At 34.1% G+C, this 21,215-nt stretch overlaps 1 protein-coding gene and 1 non-coding gene across 2 annotated transcripts; one reads left to right on the plus strand and one right to left on the minus strand.

The window, feature by feature from the left end:
• The first annotated feature begins 4,188 nt into the window (after positions 1 to 4,188).
• LOC114738312 (U5 spliceosomal RNA) lies at positions 4,189 to 4,306 on the plus strand. The gene has a single exon (XR_003739526.1). It is a non-coding gene; the product is annotated as a U5 spliceosomal RNA (small nuclear RNA).
• Positions 4,307 to 8,017: 3,711 nt separating this feature from the next.
• LOC114738223 (probable sphingolipid transporter spinster homolog 2) lies at positions 8,018 to 20,359 on the minus strand. Its single transcript, XM_028926258.1, has 16 exons — positions 19,981 to 20,359; positions 19,038 to 19,166; positions 17,897 to 17,998; positions 16,770 to 16,874; positions 16,581 to 16,656; positions 16,414 to 16,488; positions 16,178 to 16,280; positions 16,014 to 16,076; positions 11,485 to 11,557; positions 11,107 to 11,204; positions 10,826 to 10,902; positions 10,538 to 10,651; positions 10,042 to 10,161; positions 9,417 to 9,545; positions 8,686 to 8,764; positions 8,018 to 8,469 (listed from the first exon to the last, which is right to left on the minus strand). The coding sequence occupies exons 1-16, from the start codon at positions 20,103 to 20,105 to the stop codon at positions 8,306 to 8,308; spliced, it is 1,632 nt and encodes a 543-aa protein (XP_028782091.1). The 5' UTR covers positions 20,106 to 20,359; the 3' UTR covers positions 8,018 to 8,305.
• Between the last annotated feature and the right edge of the window lie 856 nt (positions 20,360 to 21,215).

The following is a 21,215-nucleotide window of genomic DNA, read 5'->3' on the forward strand; positions in this document are numbered from 1 at the left end:
AGACAGATTAGAAAAAAGAATTCTACATGGAGAGCTCTGATTTTTCTTTTTCTTTTTTTCTTTTTACATATGATTTACAATTTTATTTATGTAGCTTGATTGGTTGATACCTAGGTTCTGGTAGTATGCTTCATCTGTCACCACCCCCAGCCTGACTTGGTAAGCCTTCACTGTGGATAATTGGAAATGCAGTTCCAAGTTCATGCTTAACGAAAGGAAGCACGGATTTTACACAGCTAACTTTCATTTCAATACCTGAACACAACTAGGGCAAATGTGGCATCAGAGAGAGGAAAAACACATACAGAGGGAGGGAGTAGGGCAAAAGGAAAGCCCATAAAAAGACACTGTGAAAGACTAGAAATAAAAAACAATTAAGATCTTTAACTGAGCAGATTTTTAAGAAGGAATAAATAGTTCATAGTGTGTAGGTTGAAGTCTGTTGTATTCTTCGTTGGAAGGCTCCATCTCTATTGCTGGAGACAAGCTTAATAATGTGCTTTTCAAATGACGGACTCTAATTTTGAACTTAGTTTTGTTTTCTTGTAGACATGCTCTCTGGCTGTCTGTCTGTGTCTCTGTGTCTGCACGCGCGCGTGTTTTAGTTGTGCCAGTCAACTATTATTGCATAACTTTTTAGTCAAATGACATCACTTGAACAATAGATACCTCCAGAATAAACTTGATGCTAGCACACAAAATTTTTATGCCCCCAATGACAGGGAAAGGGGTGGTGGCTTAATTAGCATTTTTATTGATGATTAATCCGGGAGTTGTCTTCAGGGCACCCTTACCGCAATTGGGATTGGTTCAGAGACTACAAGATACCTGATGGAAAACCTGCTAATAAATTTGGCCTCGGCAACCGCCAGCAAATAAGGTATTTTGTTACTTTCATCTTTTAACACAAGTATCTGACTGTCTAAATACTATCTTTCTGTTTTCCAAATGTAGTCAAAGATTATCAGCTTACCTTCTTAAATAATTTGATGGTTCTTGTTGCCTACAAACGGCATAATTCAAGGCTCTTGTATTGAATTTTTGTTTGCTCTAGTAAGTGGTCAAACACTGTAAATCATATATTGAAAGTATGAATTATATGGATGACACAATTTGCTTGGTTTTTCGGGGAGATATAAGGAATAAGCCTGATACTTTTTAAAGCTCATCTCACCAATAGAGAATATATTAGGAAAGATAAATAGAAAAGAAAACCATTTTTTTGGGGCCAAATATATTAATCCTTTATAGAAACCTTCTTGGTAATATGGTGTCCAAGAACATGCTCAAGTGGGTGAGCGATTGTGTTGGTTTCTTTTGGAATTTGGTTCTGTTTGGCTTAAGAATTTAATTTAGCGCTCATAGGAGTTGTTGGGATGCCATTTTTATGATTCATTTACAGACCTTGGAAATTTACCTCAGGCTTGCTGAGGAAAATCACTAGATAGGTCTTTCTTTTTAAGATCTTTTCCCACTCCTCATAATCTGTGTGTAAACCTCCTACTTCCAAATTTTACCTGATAGCAAAGTGCCCCTTTTCTTGGAATTTTCACTTCCTTAAGAAGCCCTAAGATGAGGAAGCTTCTGAACTCGCTTTATGACCAACTAAGCAGCCTTAATTTTTCAGCTTTTTACTTTGCTAGACTAATCTTGATAGCATCAAAACGAGAATCACCATTTTTGGGAGACCAATATGGTTTCTGTCTGTAATAAACCAAAGAAAGATAATTTAGAGTGGCATGTGTGGTAGTATTGTACTGTGACCATCTTCTTTGGACATTGTATTTTTTATTATGATTATCCTCATCCTGTCCGATCGCATCATGAACGTTGATTGTGATAAAACAGGCTTACGCTCTAAAGGTCATCGCAGAGACCAACGAATCCTGGAACAAACTTGTCAAGAGATCCATTCCTGCAGGTGAGCTCTCACTTGTGTGAGATTGATGCATTGGTATTCGATATAGTGGTCACTGCTGGTGCTGGTGCTGGTGCTGGTGCTGCCTTCATTCTTTGGAACTCTGTCCCCTATGTTATCATTTCACGAACTCTTCTTCTGTTGGGCTTTCTGGATAAATCTATCTGTTTTATATCAGTGCTTTTTTGTCCCACTGTTTAGTTAGATATATATAATCTTATCCATCTTTCTCTATCATACGTTGTACATTTTTATTAATTATTCCTCTGGTCTTTTAATGTAAAAGTTACTTAAATTGGGGTAGATTAAAGAAACTAATTAAATTATTTAATTTTAACAGATGTGGCATGATTACCCTAAAATAATCATATGTAACATATTATAGAGCTAATGAGTAATCACTTTTGTTGGCACACAACAAAAAAGTGATCACTTTTGTATTTTACAAAATAAAATTATCACATATTTATCTCATATAATACAAAATCATTTAAAATAAGTTGATTGGCACTTAGAATGACAACTGATAATTCTGTCAACAACATCCTGACTATAATCACTTGGCATCCAAATGTTCATGCAGAAGAAAATTGTTTCATTTGAAGAATTCAACGTCGTTATGTCTGTCAGCAGAACACATCGGGCAAATTTTTTAAGGGTCCGTTTGAATTATTAGGGGGGGGGGAGTAGTTTATCTTTAATTTGACTTTTAGAAAAGTCAGATTAGATGAAAGTTATATTAGGCAATTTGATTTATGTTTAGATTGACTTTTGTAAATGTTAGGTTGTAAAGTAAAAAAATTATTTGGATTATGATTGAATAAGTAAATTTAGTTTGTAGAATAATAAAAATGGATGTGACTTTTTATTAAATAATAAAAATGATTAAAAATATGAATTTACAAAATACAATAATTTTAAATTATTATAATAGGAAAAAGTTATATTTAATGAATAAAATATATTTAAATAAGAAATCATGGTAATGTGAAAGTTATTGAACCAAATAATATTACATAATTAATTAGATGATATATCCTGTATAATTTATGTAAATATAAAATAAAAAACAATATTAAAAATTTAAAATATTATAAAAGTTATTCAAAATTATTTTCACTTAAGAAAATATTAAAACAAACAACTAAAAAAATTGATTGGGAATGGAAAAAAATATTTTTTTAATTTCAAAAAGTTATTTTGGCATAAGTCATAAAGAAATTTTAGATACTTTTGCAATTATACTTAAAAAATATCAGTTTTTGATTCACAAGCCAGATTAGTCAAAAGCCGTGACAAACTGCTTTTAAATTTGCAAACTGACTTATCATTATTATGAGTTATTTTTTTCCTCCTAAAACCAAACTCGGTGTAAAATAAAGTTGATGGTTGAACAAAGAGGTTCACATGATTGAACAAGTTCAGTTATGCGCCAGGATGATACGCTGTTTGAATTTATATTATACTGAATTATATATGAATTGTGAATAAAGTGACTTGCCAATGCTGAGATTTCTTGCAATGCATGCAAAAGCCCACCATCTAGTGTTGATGTACAAAAACTAATAAGCACTTCATTTCCGAATGAGAATTGGGTTTAGCAGAAAAAGTTAATCTCCTGTAACATAACAAAATAAGATTTAAATTCTCGTTGAGAAAAATGTTAATCTTTAACACCTGATAATGCAGAATTGCTTCGTTATCTATGCTCATAAGAAAAAAGCACATAATCCTAAATGAATAATGCCTGGGCTTCTGAGTGAAGTTGTTAGTGAATTTTAAAAATCACTAATCAAATTAATCATTATGATATTTACATACTCCTCCTGTCTTTAATATAAGACCCATTTAACTAATTTGATTACATTAGAAAATTTAGGTAAGTTAGTTAATTATAAGAAATGTGACACGTTTTTCCTAAAATATCATAATTATCTTTCTTAATACCCTATATTCCTCTTTTACTTGATTATGGTTGAAGAAGTATCTATAAAGGTAATTTAGAGAAAATTAATAAATATGAGAAATGGGTCTTATATGTAGAATCAAAACCAACTCAACAATTGGGTCCTATATTAAGGACCGGAGGAGCATACTAAATTAATTCTCTCAACAATTTGCGTATAATGGACAACTGTTGGCGATTCAAACTTGAAAGAAGTTGAGATGGCATTCCCAGGCGATAGCGAGTCCCACATTGGAAATTTACAAAGAAGAGCCAGCTACAGGAGGCTATATGAAGGCGCCTTCTGTGCACTTTAATTTTACGGAGCCGTGCAATGGGCACAGAGCGAACTATTCTTTCGCCTTTTACTAAAGAATACCGTGTGCTCGTTGCATAAAGCGGCATACGCCTATTTTTGGAGAGAGGTTTTGTGTTTAAAACCTCTCGCAATTCTCTGTTTCAAAGTTTTTCTTCTACTTCTGTCAGAGTTTTATGGTTTGTTTGATATTGTTTTTGATTTTTATGTTCTTGTAATATCTCCATAGAGTGATTTTTAAATTAAGTTTAGAAAACAAAAAAATTAAGGACTTTGTGTAAATCATTATTTTTGAAAAGGGTTACTATCATGTTTATTTTTTTAAATTTGATATCATTTTGGTTTTAGTTTTAGCTTCTAAAATGATTTTTAAAATTTAACTTCATTTTGAAAATTAAAATTACTGGTTTAAACTTAAGTTAAATTTGAGGATCAAAATTACTGATTCAAAAGTGGATAGATTTTGAAGAGAAAACATGTTTTCTAAATTTTTTTTTGGCTTTAAAAGAGTCCTAGGGCTTGCATGTTTTCTTCTTAAAGCCTATTACCTTGTTACTTTTCTATATGCGTATTATTATCATTGTAAAATTAATCACATTATTTTATACTATTTCTAATACTTAATATAAGAGTTGGTTAATTAGTTGGATTTAATCTTAAATATAAGATTTTAATCAATTTTACTTCCAAATTTTTAATGTTTTGCGTAAAATATCCCTATTAGTTGTAATAGTTTTTGCCAAAAAAATATTTCTAATACACATAATTAAAATTAAAAGGACCAAAATTATAGAGACCAAAATTGAAATAGAGACAAACTATAATGACCAAACATTACATTAACCCAATTTTCCATTTTCTATAAAAAAAAATAATGGAAAATCACGTTGTCTACTACCCATAAGAAATGCAGTTCATCTGGGCACCCGTTTGGTGCGCAGGAATTGGAGCCATGACAATGGAAAATTGGAATTGAAATTGAATTCCATATTGTCTAATCCATGGAACTCACAAGATTGGTAACACACATTTGTTACTTGTTGTCAAAATTGATTCTGTTGAAGTGTTCTTGGGACATGTAAATGATTTCCGATTTCTCCTGAATTATATTCAAATGAAACAATTTTATTATTCTTCATTAATAAGCCAGATGGGAATGTCACGTCGAGATGTCGTTCAATTTACAGAATTGTACTGTTAGGATGTTTTCTTTTTTCTATTGGTAGATCTTACTTCTCATGGCACTAATAAAAAACAAATCTACTACTTATACTTTTTAATATAAAAGTTAGTTTAATGTTTAATTTGATTCTAAATATAAGATCCTAATAAGATCCTAATCTATTTTATCTATTATATTTATCTATTTTTTAAAGTAGTTATTGTAGTAGTTGCGTATGTTAAATATTTCATCACGTGACAGTTCTACCTAATACACATGATTAGCAAAGGTATTCTACGAAAGATAACACCTATTTGTTACAAATAATTAACTTAATAAATTTTTTAAATTTACTCAAATTAGTTAACTGATTCTTGTATTAAAAATTAGAGGTAGTATTTGATTACAGAGATGACTAGAAGGGTATTAATGTCTTTTGGAATCTTAAGTTCAGCATTTTATCATTAAAATAGTCATGCCAAACAAAAATTATCTTTAGGATACCAATGATTTTTCTTGACACACCACACGCACCTTTGAAACCTAATTCAATTTCCTTTCTTAATTACTATCCCTGATCCTTAATATAAGATCCAATTAACTAATTTAAAGAGATTAAGAAAACTGTCAAAATTATTTTAAAATACATATATTTATTATTTTTTTATAAACTAATTTGGTTAACTCATAAACTGATATTAATTTAATGATACACATAAGTATTTTTAAGAAAATCATGTAATATATACTATAATTAAATAATCTTTTCATTTCTTTAATCTCCCCAGATTAGTCCTAAGACCTAGAGGCTAGAGGTAGTATTTACATTCCTCATTCCCTTTCTTGCTTTCATTTCAATTTTTTTGTTTTTAAAAAAAAAACTTCCCAACATACTAAATAGGGGGCCTTTGTTGCTTTCATATTGTATGTATATTTAGATATTGTAGTTTCTTAATTTTAAATCTGGTTAACGCTTATAAGAAAACCATGAAATTTGCTGAAATCTAAAGCAAGCAAACAAAAATTGTGATAAACTGACTAATTAGAAGTTCTAAACAAAGTACAAATAGCCCACACATAACTCTTTGCAACATCGTTATTAATATACCAATTGTGCCCAGTAATTTTTCAAAATGGCTTCTACAAAATCTTTCTATCTTGTGCCTTTTCTGGTTATCATGTTATCATCAGACCTCAGGTATGCTTCAGAATAGTCAAGGCAATCCCAAAAGTTAGGCGAGTGCAGGAAAACGCGTCTCAAGCTCATCATGATATCAATTGTGACCTTAATACAGAGTTGGAGCTTCTAAGTTCTAACTGTGATGCGATAACTATGGATATGACGCCAGAAAAAGACAGTTTTATTGTTCTGCATGTTTTAAATTATAATACTCCTCTTATCTTTGATATAAGACCTATTTAACTAATTTGATTAGAATAAAAAGGTTAGGTAAGTTAATTAATTTAAGAAATATGACATGTTTTTCCTAAAAACACTAATCATTTTCTTTAACATCTTCCTTCCTTCTTTTACTTGATTATGGTTGAAGGAGTATTCATAAGAATAATTTAGAAAAAATTAGTAAATATGAGAAATATTTAAAACTAAAATCATTTCAATAATTAGGTCTTCTATTAAGGACGGGAGAAGTATTTCATGTTGTTTAACACTAGACTTAAGTTTTTAAACCATAACTAAACAAACAAACAAAAAGAAGTTATTATTCTCAAGTGTTATACTACCTCCGGTCCTTAATATAAGATTTTGTTTGACTTTTATTTTGGTCCTAAATATAATATTCTAGTATACTTTATCTCTTATATTTATCCATTTTTTTTTCTAAGGTAGTCCTTTATTAATGGTAGTTTTAGATAACAAATTTGATTAGTAAGGATATTTTAAGAAAAACAACACATATTCATTACAAATAACTAACTTAACTAAGTTTTTTAATCTCTCCAAATTAGTCACCAAATTAGTCAACTGAGTCTTATAATTAGGACTGGAGGTAGTATATATCAAATGTCTCATGATATATATCAAGTGACATATAAATTATCTACTGAGAAATAAGTCATATTATTGAAGACTCGCAAATAATATTGACTTATGTCGATATTTTATATTTCAGGTAACATTGATGTAGTTGAAGGAAAACAATTCCGTGAGGATGGTCACGCTCCTGAATGCAGGAACGGTGAATGTGTTAAATGCCAAAAAAAATTGCTACGGAAAAGAATGCAAAATGCTGTTATATGATATCAACTAAATTTTTATGTTGTCATTAAAATCAGACTCAACTTATAAACTATTTCAAAGTAAGGTTTTTTTTGCTTTTAATTCATCGAGTTTGAGACTTTGACTCTATTTAGATGAAATCAAGTTTTTCCTACACAGTTCAATATAGTCTTTCATCACTTTCTCTCTTGAAGTAAGAAACTACTTGTTGGTGAACGATCTGTAAATATCTTTATGATAAATATCTTTATAAATACTCTCTGAATTTGGAAGCATGTCCTAATCTATTTGTTGGATCTTTTGTTATACATTTAATTATTGGACAAATCTCATGTCAAGTCACTTAGATTCACAGATATAACAAGAAAGCAACAAAAAATCTTTTTTTTTTTCTAGGCACAAAGGATGTTATCATTGTTATGCATAAAATTACTTTGTTAAAAATAATAAGCTCAGCAAATTCATTAACAAAGAGGGTTAACCAAATTGTTAGGAGCAAAGAAGGAAGAGTTGGAGGACATCAGGGAAAACTATATTAACAAAATAACATTTCATCAGTGTCAGCTATATAATATATATTACTACTTACAATGTGGTTCTAGTCAAGCAACTCTCAAAAACATCAACCAAATATAATTATCTAACTATTACTCTCATTACTATTTACAACGCATTGATCTACTCCATCTTGACGAATTGTGCCTCTGGACATTTCTTCTATAATATCAACCTTCTGGGGATTTAGCTTTTGATACTGCTTCTGCTACTGTTACTGCTATCTCGGTTTCTCTAGGCTTCTCTCGAAGCAATGGCGTGTTCGAAGGTTCTCCGGCAAATACTACATTCTCGCTATCCTCATTAAATTTATCTTCACTACGTAAGAATATTCCTGCCGGGACAAAACACGGATCATGCTCTTAACAGTATAGCATGCAAAAGTAAAACAAGATCATGGCCTTCAAGATTTTTCATGTTTGATGCAGTAATAGGTACTTGTCATTGAAATGATACAATCAAACGTGGCATAGAAGTTATTTCATGTTCAACAATTCCTTTGCATAGTTTCTGGTGAAAAAAACACATGGTAAGTTAACATGTGACTTACCGATGAACCAGAATGCAGCTGCTGGAAAAAATACAGCAGTTAGAAGCAGAGCAGTTGTTCTCCAGTTATTGATATGATCCTGTAATCCCAGCAGGTAAGGTATGAAACACTAACATTACAATACTTCTTGACCTCAAACTTTAAACGAAGTTCATTTAATCAGAGGATATTGTTTACTTAGTTGGGAGGTTATTTAGTTACTTAGAAATATCAAACTGAAAGATATTTAGAAGAGGTCCTCGTAATAAAAGATTGAAGGGAGCATCTCCAGAACCATATGTAACCAATAACCACTAGGTTAGAAGCTACAGCTAGGAGTCAGGGCACAACTCTATTTTTCCAAACCTTCCTCAAGAACTGCACTAATTGCTACCCGGTCTTAAATATAAGGCCCATTTTGTAGTGTAATTTACATTACAAAATGAGTTTTATATTTAGGACTCGAGAAGTACTTCAAATGACAACTAAGATGTTGGCCAAACTTTTTCCAACCATCTTTTTGGTCTTGACAACCTCTTTGCTGTTAACAGCCAAGAAACAAGTGATTTTAACTGTTCAGATAGCATATGGAAGGTCCAGATTCCATCCAAGCTTTTTTATTTTAACTAGGGGTCATCTAGGGAGTAAAGAGGAAGGTGAAGGTGGCAATTAAGGTTCAAATCCTCATGATATAACTGATAAATAAATAAATGAATGAGTAAGTAAATAATAAATAAATAATATAAACTGACCTGGACGACTCCAACAATGGGTGAGGAAGGCACATCTCCAAAGACATGGATGGCGACGGTTGAAATAGCCATTGATAAGGGCCTCAAACTTGGTTCAACAGAACGCAGACAAACATAATTTACAGGACCCTGAGAATAAGTCATAAGTAATTAAATTTTGAGAAAAATAAGTCTCTGGCTTCTAACTTTTTCACTTGTATTTTAGCAAATTAATTCTAACAACAATCACACGAAATCTCAGCAAGATATAAAAACTGGAGAAATTAGTACTGTAGAAATTTTCGTCTAGCTAAGACATGATATAAAAACTCAAACCCACTAGAGATTTTTCTTCCAAGCATAATATTATGATATATAAAGAAGAAAGATAATATGCAGATTAATTTAGGATATATAAAGAGAAAATATACTATGCATTTTAATAGATTAGATTCCAATTCAATTTGCATCATTCAAAGATGATGCTACGTAAACGCACCTACACATAATTATTGCTAAGCGTTTGTTATGAAGGAAACCTAACTCTTGGAAACTTGTTCATTAGCTTTTGGGAGATTTAATATACAAGAAAAATACATCACCACCCCTACATTAAAGCTATTCCTCACAAAGAGAAGAATATTACCTGAGTGGCAAAGACCAGAATTTCACCAACAGCAAAAAGAGCAAGGAAGCCATATATGCTTTTAAATAAGAATGCACCAAAGCAAAAAGTTGCACCGATAAATGTTGTCATTGCAAGAAGCTGCGAGAGATTTCAAAGCGATATTGAGAACAGAGAAATGGAATATAAGCAATATGTCAGGTGGAAATTAGGTATGGCTGTTCATGCATAGACGAAAAAGGAAAAATCTTAGGTTGGCCAAAAAAAAAAAAGGGAAAAAAGCTCAGATGCAGTTATTAGGTGTTTGACGTTACTTATCAGGTTTTTCTAACAAGCTTGAACTTGTTATTGACATGTTTGTGTACGTGTATGTGTTTAAATTATATAAAATTAAAGGGGGAAAAAAAGTTCTTTCAACAAAAGTTCTTTCTCAATAGCCTGACGGGGAAGAATACTGCAGTCAGAAACTTGTAAACAAGTACAAAGTTAGTCTCTCTACGAACAAAGAAGTTCCTACCTTAAATGCATTTGACAAGGTATTCGTCAGGAAATCCAAAAGAAAGCCACCTGCTAATGTGCCCAGTATTCCACATACAATTGTAATTCCTCCAAATATCATATCTGCATTGGTCTGTCATAAGAACCTGACTTTAATATACTGTAATGTTCCTATGCTTTACTTGGAATTATCTTAATCTACAGGGGATATCTCTCACATTATGCAAATAAAAAGGCATAAAAGAAAGAAGGACAAAATTTGTTAGAATCATATGCACAAATAATCATTAGAAGAGACAAAGCTAACCATATTATATATATTATAACCAGCTTTGGGCCCCCAATATGAGTAAGCACCTATGACAAAGTTGTACGCTATGTAACCTACAAAGAGGAAATGCCAGTAAAAGGATATTAAATGAATTGACAAGGTAAAAAAAAGTAACTTCTAAAGATTAAATTCATATGGAAGACAGATATAAATTGAATTCATAGGGAAGATGTTCTGATATGACTATGCCAACAAAACAAAGAGAGCACGATGAAAGCATCTGAAGCATAGAGGAGACCAGAAGGGGAAAAAATTACCTAAAACATTGATGACATAAACCTTGTTGAGCAAAAGGACTTTCATATCTTCCAAGAAAATCAACAATTGATTTGATTTCCTGGATGCAGCTCTGGATCTACAATAAAAGAGAAATACCAAAATAACAATGTGCACATCAACCACTATATGATGATGGATATCAGACAAAGACATTCAAAGATGCCATATGTTAATGAAAATGAAGTTATTCGAGAAGAACATTGGGTTAATTGTCTTCAGCTTTAAGGAAAGATTTCTAGCCATAATGCCAAGATGTATCATCGGTATTCGATAAAAGCAAATCTTTTTGTAAAGGCATTCCCATTAACTATGTAATTAAATAAAACATAGTATAAATTTAGTACAAGTGTCCTTACTTGGAAGCCTCATGTGAGCTACTGTTTCTGAACAAGGCCCTCAACGACATTGAGTTACCTGCAGCTTCCGTACCTTAACAACAAGAAAGTGAATTTTGTTAGGGCCAAATTGATGGAGAGATTTAGTGTATCTGAAATCAACTGATAAAAACAAGACCTACTCCAGCTAAATGGAACATTTCTGGTTATTAGGTAGAAATTCAGAGTGATTTATTTAGTCCTGAAGATAAAAGGACAGTTCTTTATACTAAACTGGGAAGTGGAAACAACCCAATCAGAACTCTAAACAAAAACATTTCACTATCTTTTCATTATGCAGAAAAACTTCTTCCCACCACCACTTGTGTTAAAGCAGGGACAAAAAGAGAGAGAAGAAAATTAGTCTAAATATAGCAAAACTCTAAGGGAGAAAGGTGAAACTTGAGAAGCATAAATTTTACCGAAACAGATCATTAACCAAAAAACCTACTAAGAGTTTAAGGTTTTTGTGTAAATATAGATTTAAAAACAAAAAATTAAGACCATATTGAGGTTGGAGATAACTCCGCCTATGTTGTATAGCCGGTCCCAAGCCCGGATAAAGGAGGAGGGTTGTGTTAGGCCCTCGACAGCCAACGTAAAAACCCGTCGAATCTCATGAACATGGATCAACGAAGTAATTATGCTAATGCTAGGTCGTTGCCCAGATGTGACGCGCTGTATGGCTCGAGTACAGTGAGAAATGAGCTAGAGCCGCTGCATCGTCGCCCGGATGTAGTGTTAAATGAGCAAGGGCTACCGCACTCTCTTGGACGGAGGCGGCTAAAGAAGTTAGTTCATGAGACTGAGATTAGATTTGGCACTTGGAATATTGGGACGTTAAATGAGAAATCTATGGAAGTAGCAGGAGTTATGAGGGACAGAAGGATTAATATCTTATGCCTCCAAGAAACCAAATGGACTGGAGAAGCTGCCAAGGAACTTGGAGAGTATAAACTTTGGTACACAGGAAAGGTGAGCACAAGGAATGGGGTTGGTATCATCGCTGATGGGACATGGAAAAAGAACGTGGTAGAGGTTAAAAGGTTTGAGGACAGAATAATATCGTTAAGAGTAATTGTTGGAAAGGATACTATCAATATCATTAGTGCCTATGCACCTCAGGTTGGGGCAGAGACACACCTTAAAGATAAGTTTTGGGAAGATATGGAGGGCTTGGTTCAAAGCATACCACTCGAAGAAAAAATTTTTATCGGTGGGGACCTTAATGGACATGTTGGTAAAGAAGCAGGACAATTCAGCGGGGCCCATGGTGGTTTTGGTTTTGGGGAGCTTAATAGTGGAGGACAATCTATTCTCGATTTTTCTCTTGCATACGATCTTAAGATTGTCAACACTTGTTTTAAGAAGCGAGAGGAGCATTTAATCACGTACAAAAGTGGTGTCTCAAAATCACAGATTGATTTCTTTTTGGTTAAGAATCCGGACAGAAGATTGTGTACTAATTGCAAAGTGATTCCAGGAGACGGGGTGAGTGCCCAACATAGAGTACTTATCCTTGATGTATGTTTTAAGAGTACCAGGCAAAAGTACCATCAAGTGGCAAAACCCAGGATTAAGTGGTGGCAGTTAAAAGGAGAGAAGCGGGAGTTATTCAAAAGGACTCTTTTGAAGGAAGGGAATTGGGAGTTGCAGGGAAATGCAAACATGATGTGGGAAGAGATAGCTACAAGGGTTCGTTTGGTAGCTAAAGCAATTTTGGGAGAATCCAAAGGTCCTGGTCAAAGAGATAAGGAGACTTGGTGGTGGAATAAGAGTGTGCAAGAGAAAGTCAAACAGAAAAAAGTTTGTTTTAAGGCCATACACTTGTGCAATAGTGTAGAGAACCAGGAAAAGTATCAGTTGGCTAAAAAAGAGACAAAGAGAGCAGTGAGCGAAGCACGTACTAAAGCTTATGAAGGGTTTTATCAGGAGTTAGGAACAAAGATGGGAGAAAGAAATATTTACAAGATCGCGAAGCAAAGGGAGAGGAAAAAGAGAGATCTGGACCAAGTAAAGTGTATAAAGGATGAAGATGGTAAAGTGTTAGTTACTGATGGTGATATTAAGGACAGATGGGAGGCTTACTTTTACAAGTTGTTTAATGAGGGAAGCAATTATGCGACTCAGGACTTGCAGGACTTGCTAATTAACGAAGATGATCGGAATTTGGCTTTCTACCGCAGGATACGTATCGGAGAGGTTAAGGCGGCTCTCAAGAAAATGGACAATGGAAAAGCCGTTGGGCCTGATGGTATCCCTATTGAAGTTTGGAAATGTTTGGGCGATGAGGGGGAGGTATGGCTAACCAAGCTTTTTAATGAAATTCTACGCTCTAAAAATATGCCGGATGAGTGGAGGAAAAGCATTTTAGTTCCTATTTACAAGAATAAAGGAGACATTCAAAACTGTGCAAGCTACAGGGGGATAAAACTTATGAGTCATACAATGAAGTTGTGGGAAAAAGTGATGGAATATAGATTGAGGTTGGAGACTTCTATTTCGGAAAACCAATTTGGATTTATGCCAGGGAGATCCACATCGGAAGCAATCTATTTACTAAGGGGGTTAATGGAGAGATATAGAAGTAAAAGAAGAGATTTACATATGGTTTTTATTGACCTGGAAAAGGCTTATGATCGTGTGCCAAGAGAAGTATTGTGGAAGGCTTTGGAAAAGAAAGGTGTACGGGTTGCGTATATCAAAGTCATACAAGATATGTATGAGGCGGTAACTACCAGTGTAAGGACGCCTGGGGGGGAGACAAAGGACTTCCCTATTAAGATTGGCCTACATCAGGGATCCTCTCTGAGTCCGTACTTGTTCAACATTGTTCTGGATGTTCTAACTAAACCTGTTCAAGAAAGAATCCCTAAGTCCATGCTCTTCGCGGATGATATAGTTCTTATGGCGGAATCAAAAGAAGAGATTAACACTAGTTTGGAGTTATGGAGAAGGACTTTGGAGTCGAAAGGTTTCCGTTTGAGCAGGAACAAAACAGAATATATGCATTGTGATTTTGGCGGGAGGCAAGGTAATAGGGATTTGGAGGTGAGGATGGGAGAGCAAATTATTCCTCAAGTATCAAAGTTTAAATACCTAGGATCCATTATACAGGAGGATGGAGAAATTGATGGAGACATTTCTCATAGAATACAAGCTGGCTGGTTAAAGTGGAGGAAAGCTACCGGAGTTATTTGCGATAAGAAGGTACCTGAGAAACTTAAAGGAAAATTTTATCGGACTGCTATAAGACCAGCTATGATTTATGATAGTGAATGTTGGGCAATAAAGGGAAAACAAGAGCACAAAGTCGGAGTAGCAGAAATGAGGATGTTGAGATGGATGTGTGGTCATACAAGAAAAGATAGGATTCGAAATGAAAGATCAGGACAAGAGTCGGTGTGGCACCTATCCAAGAGAAAATGGTTGAAAATCGCTTAAGATGGTTTGGACATGTGCAGAGAAGGCCTTTGGAGGCCCCGGTGAGGAGGGTGGATCAAACAAGATGGAGTCCCATAAAGAGGCAGGGGAAGACCGAGAAGAACGTTGAATGAGGTCATTGAACGAGACCTCCTAATTAACAACATATCTAAGGATTGGGTTGTTGACAGAGCACGATGGCGTCGTGTGATTCATGTAGCCGACCCCACCTAGTGGGATAAGGCTCGTTGTTTGTTATTGAGGTTGGAGATGAATGTAGAGCAGCATGCGATGACTCACAAGTCCAAGACAAGAAGGCAACGAAGCATCAAGTATCATCCAAAAGCTGACAGTGTTCATGAATATGCTAGACATCTCTCGTATGGCATAGGGAACACTAATTTTTTTAAGTTGTCCTCGTAAATATCTAGGCCATTCATTGTACAAATCTACGTAGGATTAATCTCAAGAACGGTTGCAGACCATTGGATAATTGATCTCCAACATCCACTGAGGTGGGAATGTTCTGAAGCGTGGTAATACCTCCGTCCTCCTCATTTGTAATCAATCAATCCATGTGTTAATGCAAGTCAAATTCGCTCAAACTCTCAACTACTTTCCCTTGTTCTATCATCTTGCCCATGCTTAAGGGTTAGGATGACTTATCAGAGATTGAGAGGGCTGATCAAAGCTAAGATCGACATTGTTACTGATTAGGTTAAGTTCCAAGACTCTGACAAAGACCGTTAGGTGTCCTATAAATCAAGAGATAAACATCATCAGAAGAGCTGTCTAATACGCATGGATATCTCAAAAGAGACTTCAGCTTAAAAAATCCAAAAAACAGAGAGAGCATATTCTGCAGATCATGAGCTGGTAATGTACTATGGTCAATATTTTCAAATTATTAACAAATGCTGAAAAGAAAAACTTGCATCAATATACTTGCTGTAAATCCGCAGAAAAAATGTAAATGGTGGGTGATAAAGGATGATCTTCTCAATAATAAGACGGGACTGTGGTACTTTAACAGACAAGCAAGTTACTGCATGCATAAATCATATGCCTTAAAACTTGTTATAAAGCACCTTGAACCTCTGATGCAACTGTCTCACTTGCCAGCATCATTTTCAATTCAGCAGGAGCAAAACCTGGGTGCACATTACCATTACTTACAAAGGAAAACAAGAAGGAAAAAAAAAAAAGCAATAATCAAATGATCGTAAGAAATCAATGATGGCCAGATGCACACCTTTCAAATGCAGAGGCTTCACTGTATATCCGAAAATAACAAATGGAAGCATCAATACAGACTCCACCCAGAATGCATAACGCCAACCAAAATGACTTCCAACCTGCTCCACATCATATCAGAGCGAACAATTTGAGAGAGGAAAGAAAGGGCACAAGATGCACATAAATGTGGATTATATAAACAGAAGGAGTCCTTATAGCTAATAAATATATGAAAACCAGAGGAAAACTTACAAAGCCACCATAGACATAGCCAACTGCAAATCCCGATGGTATACACATGTAAAATATTGCGAGCCATGCTGTTTTCTGGTGAAGCATGGCAGTTTCATAATAAGCATAACAAACAATGGAGAATAAATATCTGAAACAAGGGGATGCTTCCATGGGAGAAAATAAACCTGAGAAGCTGGGGCAACATCATCAATGAAAGGTGCTGCAAGACTTATAAATGAAGCCTCACCAACGCCAACCAGCCTATGGAGAATAGCAAAAGCATAAGGAACTAAAAAGCCAAGTCTTTATATCCACTCTCTTATTACTCATGTGGTTGATAAGCATATGGCATGTATGGGATATACATCACTTACATGCGACAGACTGAAATGGACCAGAAATTAAATGAGAAACCACAGCATAATGTTGCAAGAGTCCAGACAGACAATCCAACTCCAATGAGCCTAAATGGATTGACACTACAAAATACAGAAATTGTGTAAGAGATAATCTGCAATTATGCATATATGTTAATAACGCCAGCTTAAGATCACATATAGGTATGTGCTTCACTCACTAAACAGATAAAAACAAGCTTTTTTCTGTTTGATAATGTTCAATACTCTAAATACTGGACAGTCAATTTAATGGATTAAATGTCAAATGCATGGTCATTTAGCCTTCACTAGCAACACTTTTTGATTTATGCTATAAAAATTTTAAACATAAATAGATTCATAGAGATTGAGTTATAGAACACTAAGAGGATAACCTCAACTAAATTTGTCAAAGATGCCATGATTAGTGTCAGTCTAAAAGAGCGGTATGCTTTTGGAAGCTTTGTTCATTGATGAATTATCTTCTAAATCATTAAGAGGTTCAATACTTGAACAAATAACGCTAAAGCACCCACTTTGTCTAAAGGAAGACGCATAAGCATATAAATACAAGAAGATTGAATAAAAATTATTAAAACAATTTAAACTCAAATTGCAACATAGATATGCATCAAATGAGTTAACATCAAATGAAGAAGCTATATAACAGAAAAATAGCCAGCATCAAATGGTTGAATCTGAAACAGATAGAGCATGAAGATGGATGGCTGGGTAAGAAATAAATTCCCTGTTTAAAGTCTATGATTAGCTTTGATTGGCATAATGACAAAGGATCTAGTGACATCGATCAAAGAGGAAATGATGGCTTCATCAAAAAGTAAAAGTAGCCATAACATAATTGATTTTCAGTACGTGGCATTTCTTGGGATATTGGACACCGTACACCCTTAGTGTTCCAATCATTTGTAAATTTCTATAATGTGTTTTGTCTATGTTGATGTGGAAATAAATAATTTCAAAAGATTGTCTTACTTTCTTACTATATGTCTTCCCACATTTCCCTGACATCAAAAAATATTGATACAATATAAGTCAATCTTGAACCAGTCTCTCATACACCATAGCAAGAATAGGTCACCTACTATACCACAAAGACCTATTACCTCTTTGTTAGAGATGCAAATATTGGAGATGCCACAAGAAGTCCAACCATGAAAGCAGATGATAAAACTCCATCCTCAAAATTGCTTAGTTTGAAATCCCCCCTGCAAGGAAGGATAAACTATAATGTCAAAAAGAAAAACCTGTAGAACTAATAAATCTGGTACTATAAATTATAGCTCCAAACTCATGGAAAACTTCAATAACTTTTTTACATCAAAAGCCCATACTTGCAACAGGGACAGTTATCTCACAGATAAAAGAACTAAATTACAGTATCGTGTACATTGGCAGTTAATGCTTCTCAATGAACTTTGACAAGCATGAAGAACAATGGGATAAAACTAGTACACTAGCCTGATTAGCATTAGCTTTTCTGTTCCTATTAGGACAAGGTTTGGTTAGTATATTCCAGGTGGGGCTCAAGTATTTGAGTTCTCCAAAAATCAGGAATAAGTTAGTTTCCATTTTATATTCATTTTAATAAGAATTATTCCTCCCACCTAGTCTGACTTCTGTTATGAATCTCACATTGGGAAATCTCACAAGTGTTGTGGGGTTTATAAGTTCAAGGGGTTCTCCCTCCTAATAGGCTAGTCTTTTGGGATTGGGCTCTCCCCTTAGGCTTATACTTATCACATTGGTGCTTTCATTGAGAGTCGGCCAACTGAAAAGGGCTACCTGCGGAGGGTTCTGACCAGTAAGAAGACCGAGTGAAGTGCTGTAGAGTAGAGCCGCCGAGGACGTCAGCTCTCGAGAGGGGTGCTCTGTTATGAGTCCTACATTGGGAAATCTCACAAATGTTGTGGGGTTTATAAGTTCAAAGGGTTCTCCCTCCTAATAGGCTAGTCTTTTGGGATTGAGCTCTCCCTTTAGGCCTGTGCTCATCACAACTTCCTATCCCTCTAACCCCTCCTTGATCGATTTCTCTTTCCTCTTTTCTTCTTAATTCTGTTCTTGTTCTAGGACAAGTTTCATATGAAACTAATGAAAGCATTTCGTTCCACATCAAAAATTCTTGTAAAAGACCCTCACAAGGATACAGAACAATGGTAGCGTGCATGACATAAGCACAACGAATATAGCAATTAAAGATGAAAGGCATGAGAAATTTAACCATCTAAGATTCTAAGCATATCTTACTGTATTCCAATGCTGGGCTTACAGGTACCATTTGTGCAAGTTGCCCGGCGTCCATTAACACCATTGCTAGCTATAGCCCCTCGATCCAAATAGTTCAACAAGTTTATCACACAAAAGATAACAAGTAATCTGCAAAACAAGAGGAAAGACCTTTTAAATTCAATCATAAAGTTTGAAAAAACTTAACCTTTCTAGTTGAAAGCAATAAAAAATTATTTAAATCATTTTCAACAGAATTTGAAAGAAGAACAAGATGGTAGCTGTGTTAGCAAATTTCATGTAAGCTGGAATCAAATGAAGTTGCTTCTTCAATTTGTATATTGAAATGGCCATCATACTATTACTAACAACAGTTCAGAGCAGAGGTCAGCCCATATGATGAAAGCAACTAAGCAATACCTCTCTACTGAGAAAACAGCATGATGCATTAAAAATAATAATTAATTACAAAAAATATTTCTTTTTTTCTTTCATTTTATTTTCTTCCGAGCACCAATGAAGGGAAACTTCAAAACGACGGTTTAGAAACTGAGGTCAACCATTGGTTTTATGATTAATTTCTTATCCCAATTAGCTGCAAAACTCGGAGAAAAATAAAATACCATATCTGCATATCGGTATCTGCAAGCAAAATAAAAAATCATTTCACGCTTCCTTTCTGTAGCAATACCAAAACATCTAAACTCTTTAACTCACTAAAACAGAGGTAAAGAGAATTTCCGCTAAAAAAGACACACACTCACGCATAAACTCACTTACATAAAACAATTAAATTTCAAGAAAAAACAAAAAAAAAAAATACATAATGCACTACACCAAAATCAAAATTTGTTGTCCACAAGTAAATAACAAAAATTCAATTAAAATTTAACAAAAAAAACCCAGAATCTAGTTCACACACCCACACTGTTGGAGAACAGATCTAGGGACAGTGCAGAATTACCTCTTAGGAGTAAACCATGAAGGTGTGGGGCTAATGGTTGAACCTATAACCATCTCTGCTTCAACGGGAGACTTCATCTCAGGGGATAGCTTCGGCTTTTCTTCTTCTTTCCCAATGGATGCCATTACAGTCTACAGTTTGAAGCAATTGGGAAGGAACTCACTCCAATGATTGATACAGGGAGGGGGGGGGGAGAGAGAGAGAGAGAGAGGCCTAGCTCATCCTCCAAAGACAGTAGGCTCTGCTTTCTAACTTTTTCCACTCGTCACCTTTGTTGTTCAAAGAAAGATTTTTGTGGCTTTCTTTCGTGTCTCCTCTTTTGCTTTATTTTACTTTCTCTTGCTTTTCCCTCAAATAGTTTTCTTCCCAACAGGAACAATGAAACTCTTCTTTTTCCAGAATGAGTTCTGGCTTGCTGGCCAAAAGGAAAAAAAATTAAAAAAAAAAAAAAGAGTCTTTGGTGTCACTGTCACTGTGAGGTGTCCGTCTCTGTATTTTCTTTGACTTTCGTCTTTTAATGGAGAATCACAAAGTACAAACACTTGATGCTTTTTTTTTTTCTTTGCAATTTTTTCTCGGTGAGAGGATCTGAAAATTAAAATAGATGTTCATGGCGTGGCATGAAACCTTCCAGTCTCACTTTATGCTGAATGTGTATATATTTTTAATGAATTAATTATGAAGAAAAAAATACAAATAAAGTAAAATTTTCGAACCATGAATGTTTATTTTATTTTTTGATAGCTATTTTATTCAGCGAAAAATTTGATGCAGACATGTCAGTGAATATATTTAGATACTGTCTAAACTTCTCTTCTATTTTTAACCATTAAACAAAACTATAGTTCATAATATTAGCTATAAAATATTAATTAATATAATTATTTCAATATTTGTTATTAAAATTTCACTGATTAAAAACGGTAGATTATAGTAGTATTAAAATAGAAAAAATGACAAATAAAGAAATTGGAAAAAGTGATATTCTAAATCAAGCACTTAAGAATTGAAAATGACATAAAAGAAAGTGGTGTCTGATCTGGTATTTTGTAAATGTAGTTAAACGACTAAAATGTTCTTATGTTAAAAAGTTTATTAACAAGTTCTGAATTGACAATAACAAGTCTTGAACAGCAAATGACAAGAACTATATTGGTAATGGCAAGTTATTTATTAACAAGTTATGAACTAGCAATAACAAGTGTTAAACAGCGAGTGATAAAAAATATATTAAC

This window comes from Neltuma alba, unplaced genomic scaffold, assembly GCF_004799145.2.
Source record: "Neltuma alba isolate B1F8T4 unplaced genomic scaffold, ASM479914v2 tig00002809_pilon, whole genome shotgun sequence".
Taxonomy (NCBI): Eukaryota; Viridiplantae; Streptophyta; class Magnoliopsida; order Fabales; family Fabaceae; genus Neltuma; species Neltuma alba.

What these genes read in the sequence shown, in the direction of transcription:
- LOC114738223 (XM_028926258.1), bottom strand. Translation starts at nt 20,105, where the DNA reads ATGGCATCCATTGGGAAAGAAGAAGAAAAGCCGAAGCTATCCCCTGAG. An exon ending in AAGCCCAGCATTGGAATACA is followed by an intron (nt 17,999 to 19,037) that starts GTAAGATATGCT and finishes CCTTCCTTGCAG; the next exon opens with GGGGGATTTCAAACTAAGCA. An exon ending in GCTATGTCTATGGTGGCTTT is followed by an intron (nt 16,281 to 16,413) that starts GTAAGTTTTCCT and finishes GATGTGGAGCAG; the next exon opens with GTTGGAAGTCATTTTGGTTG.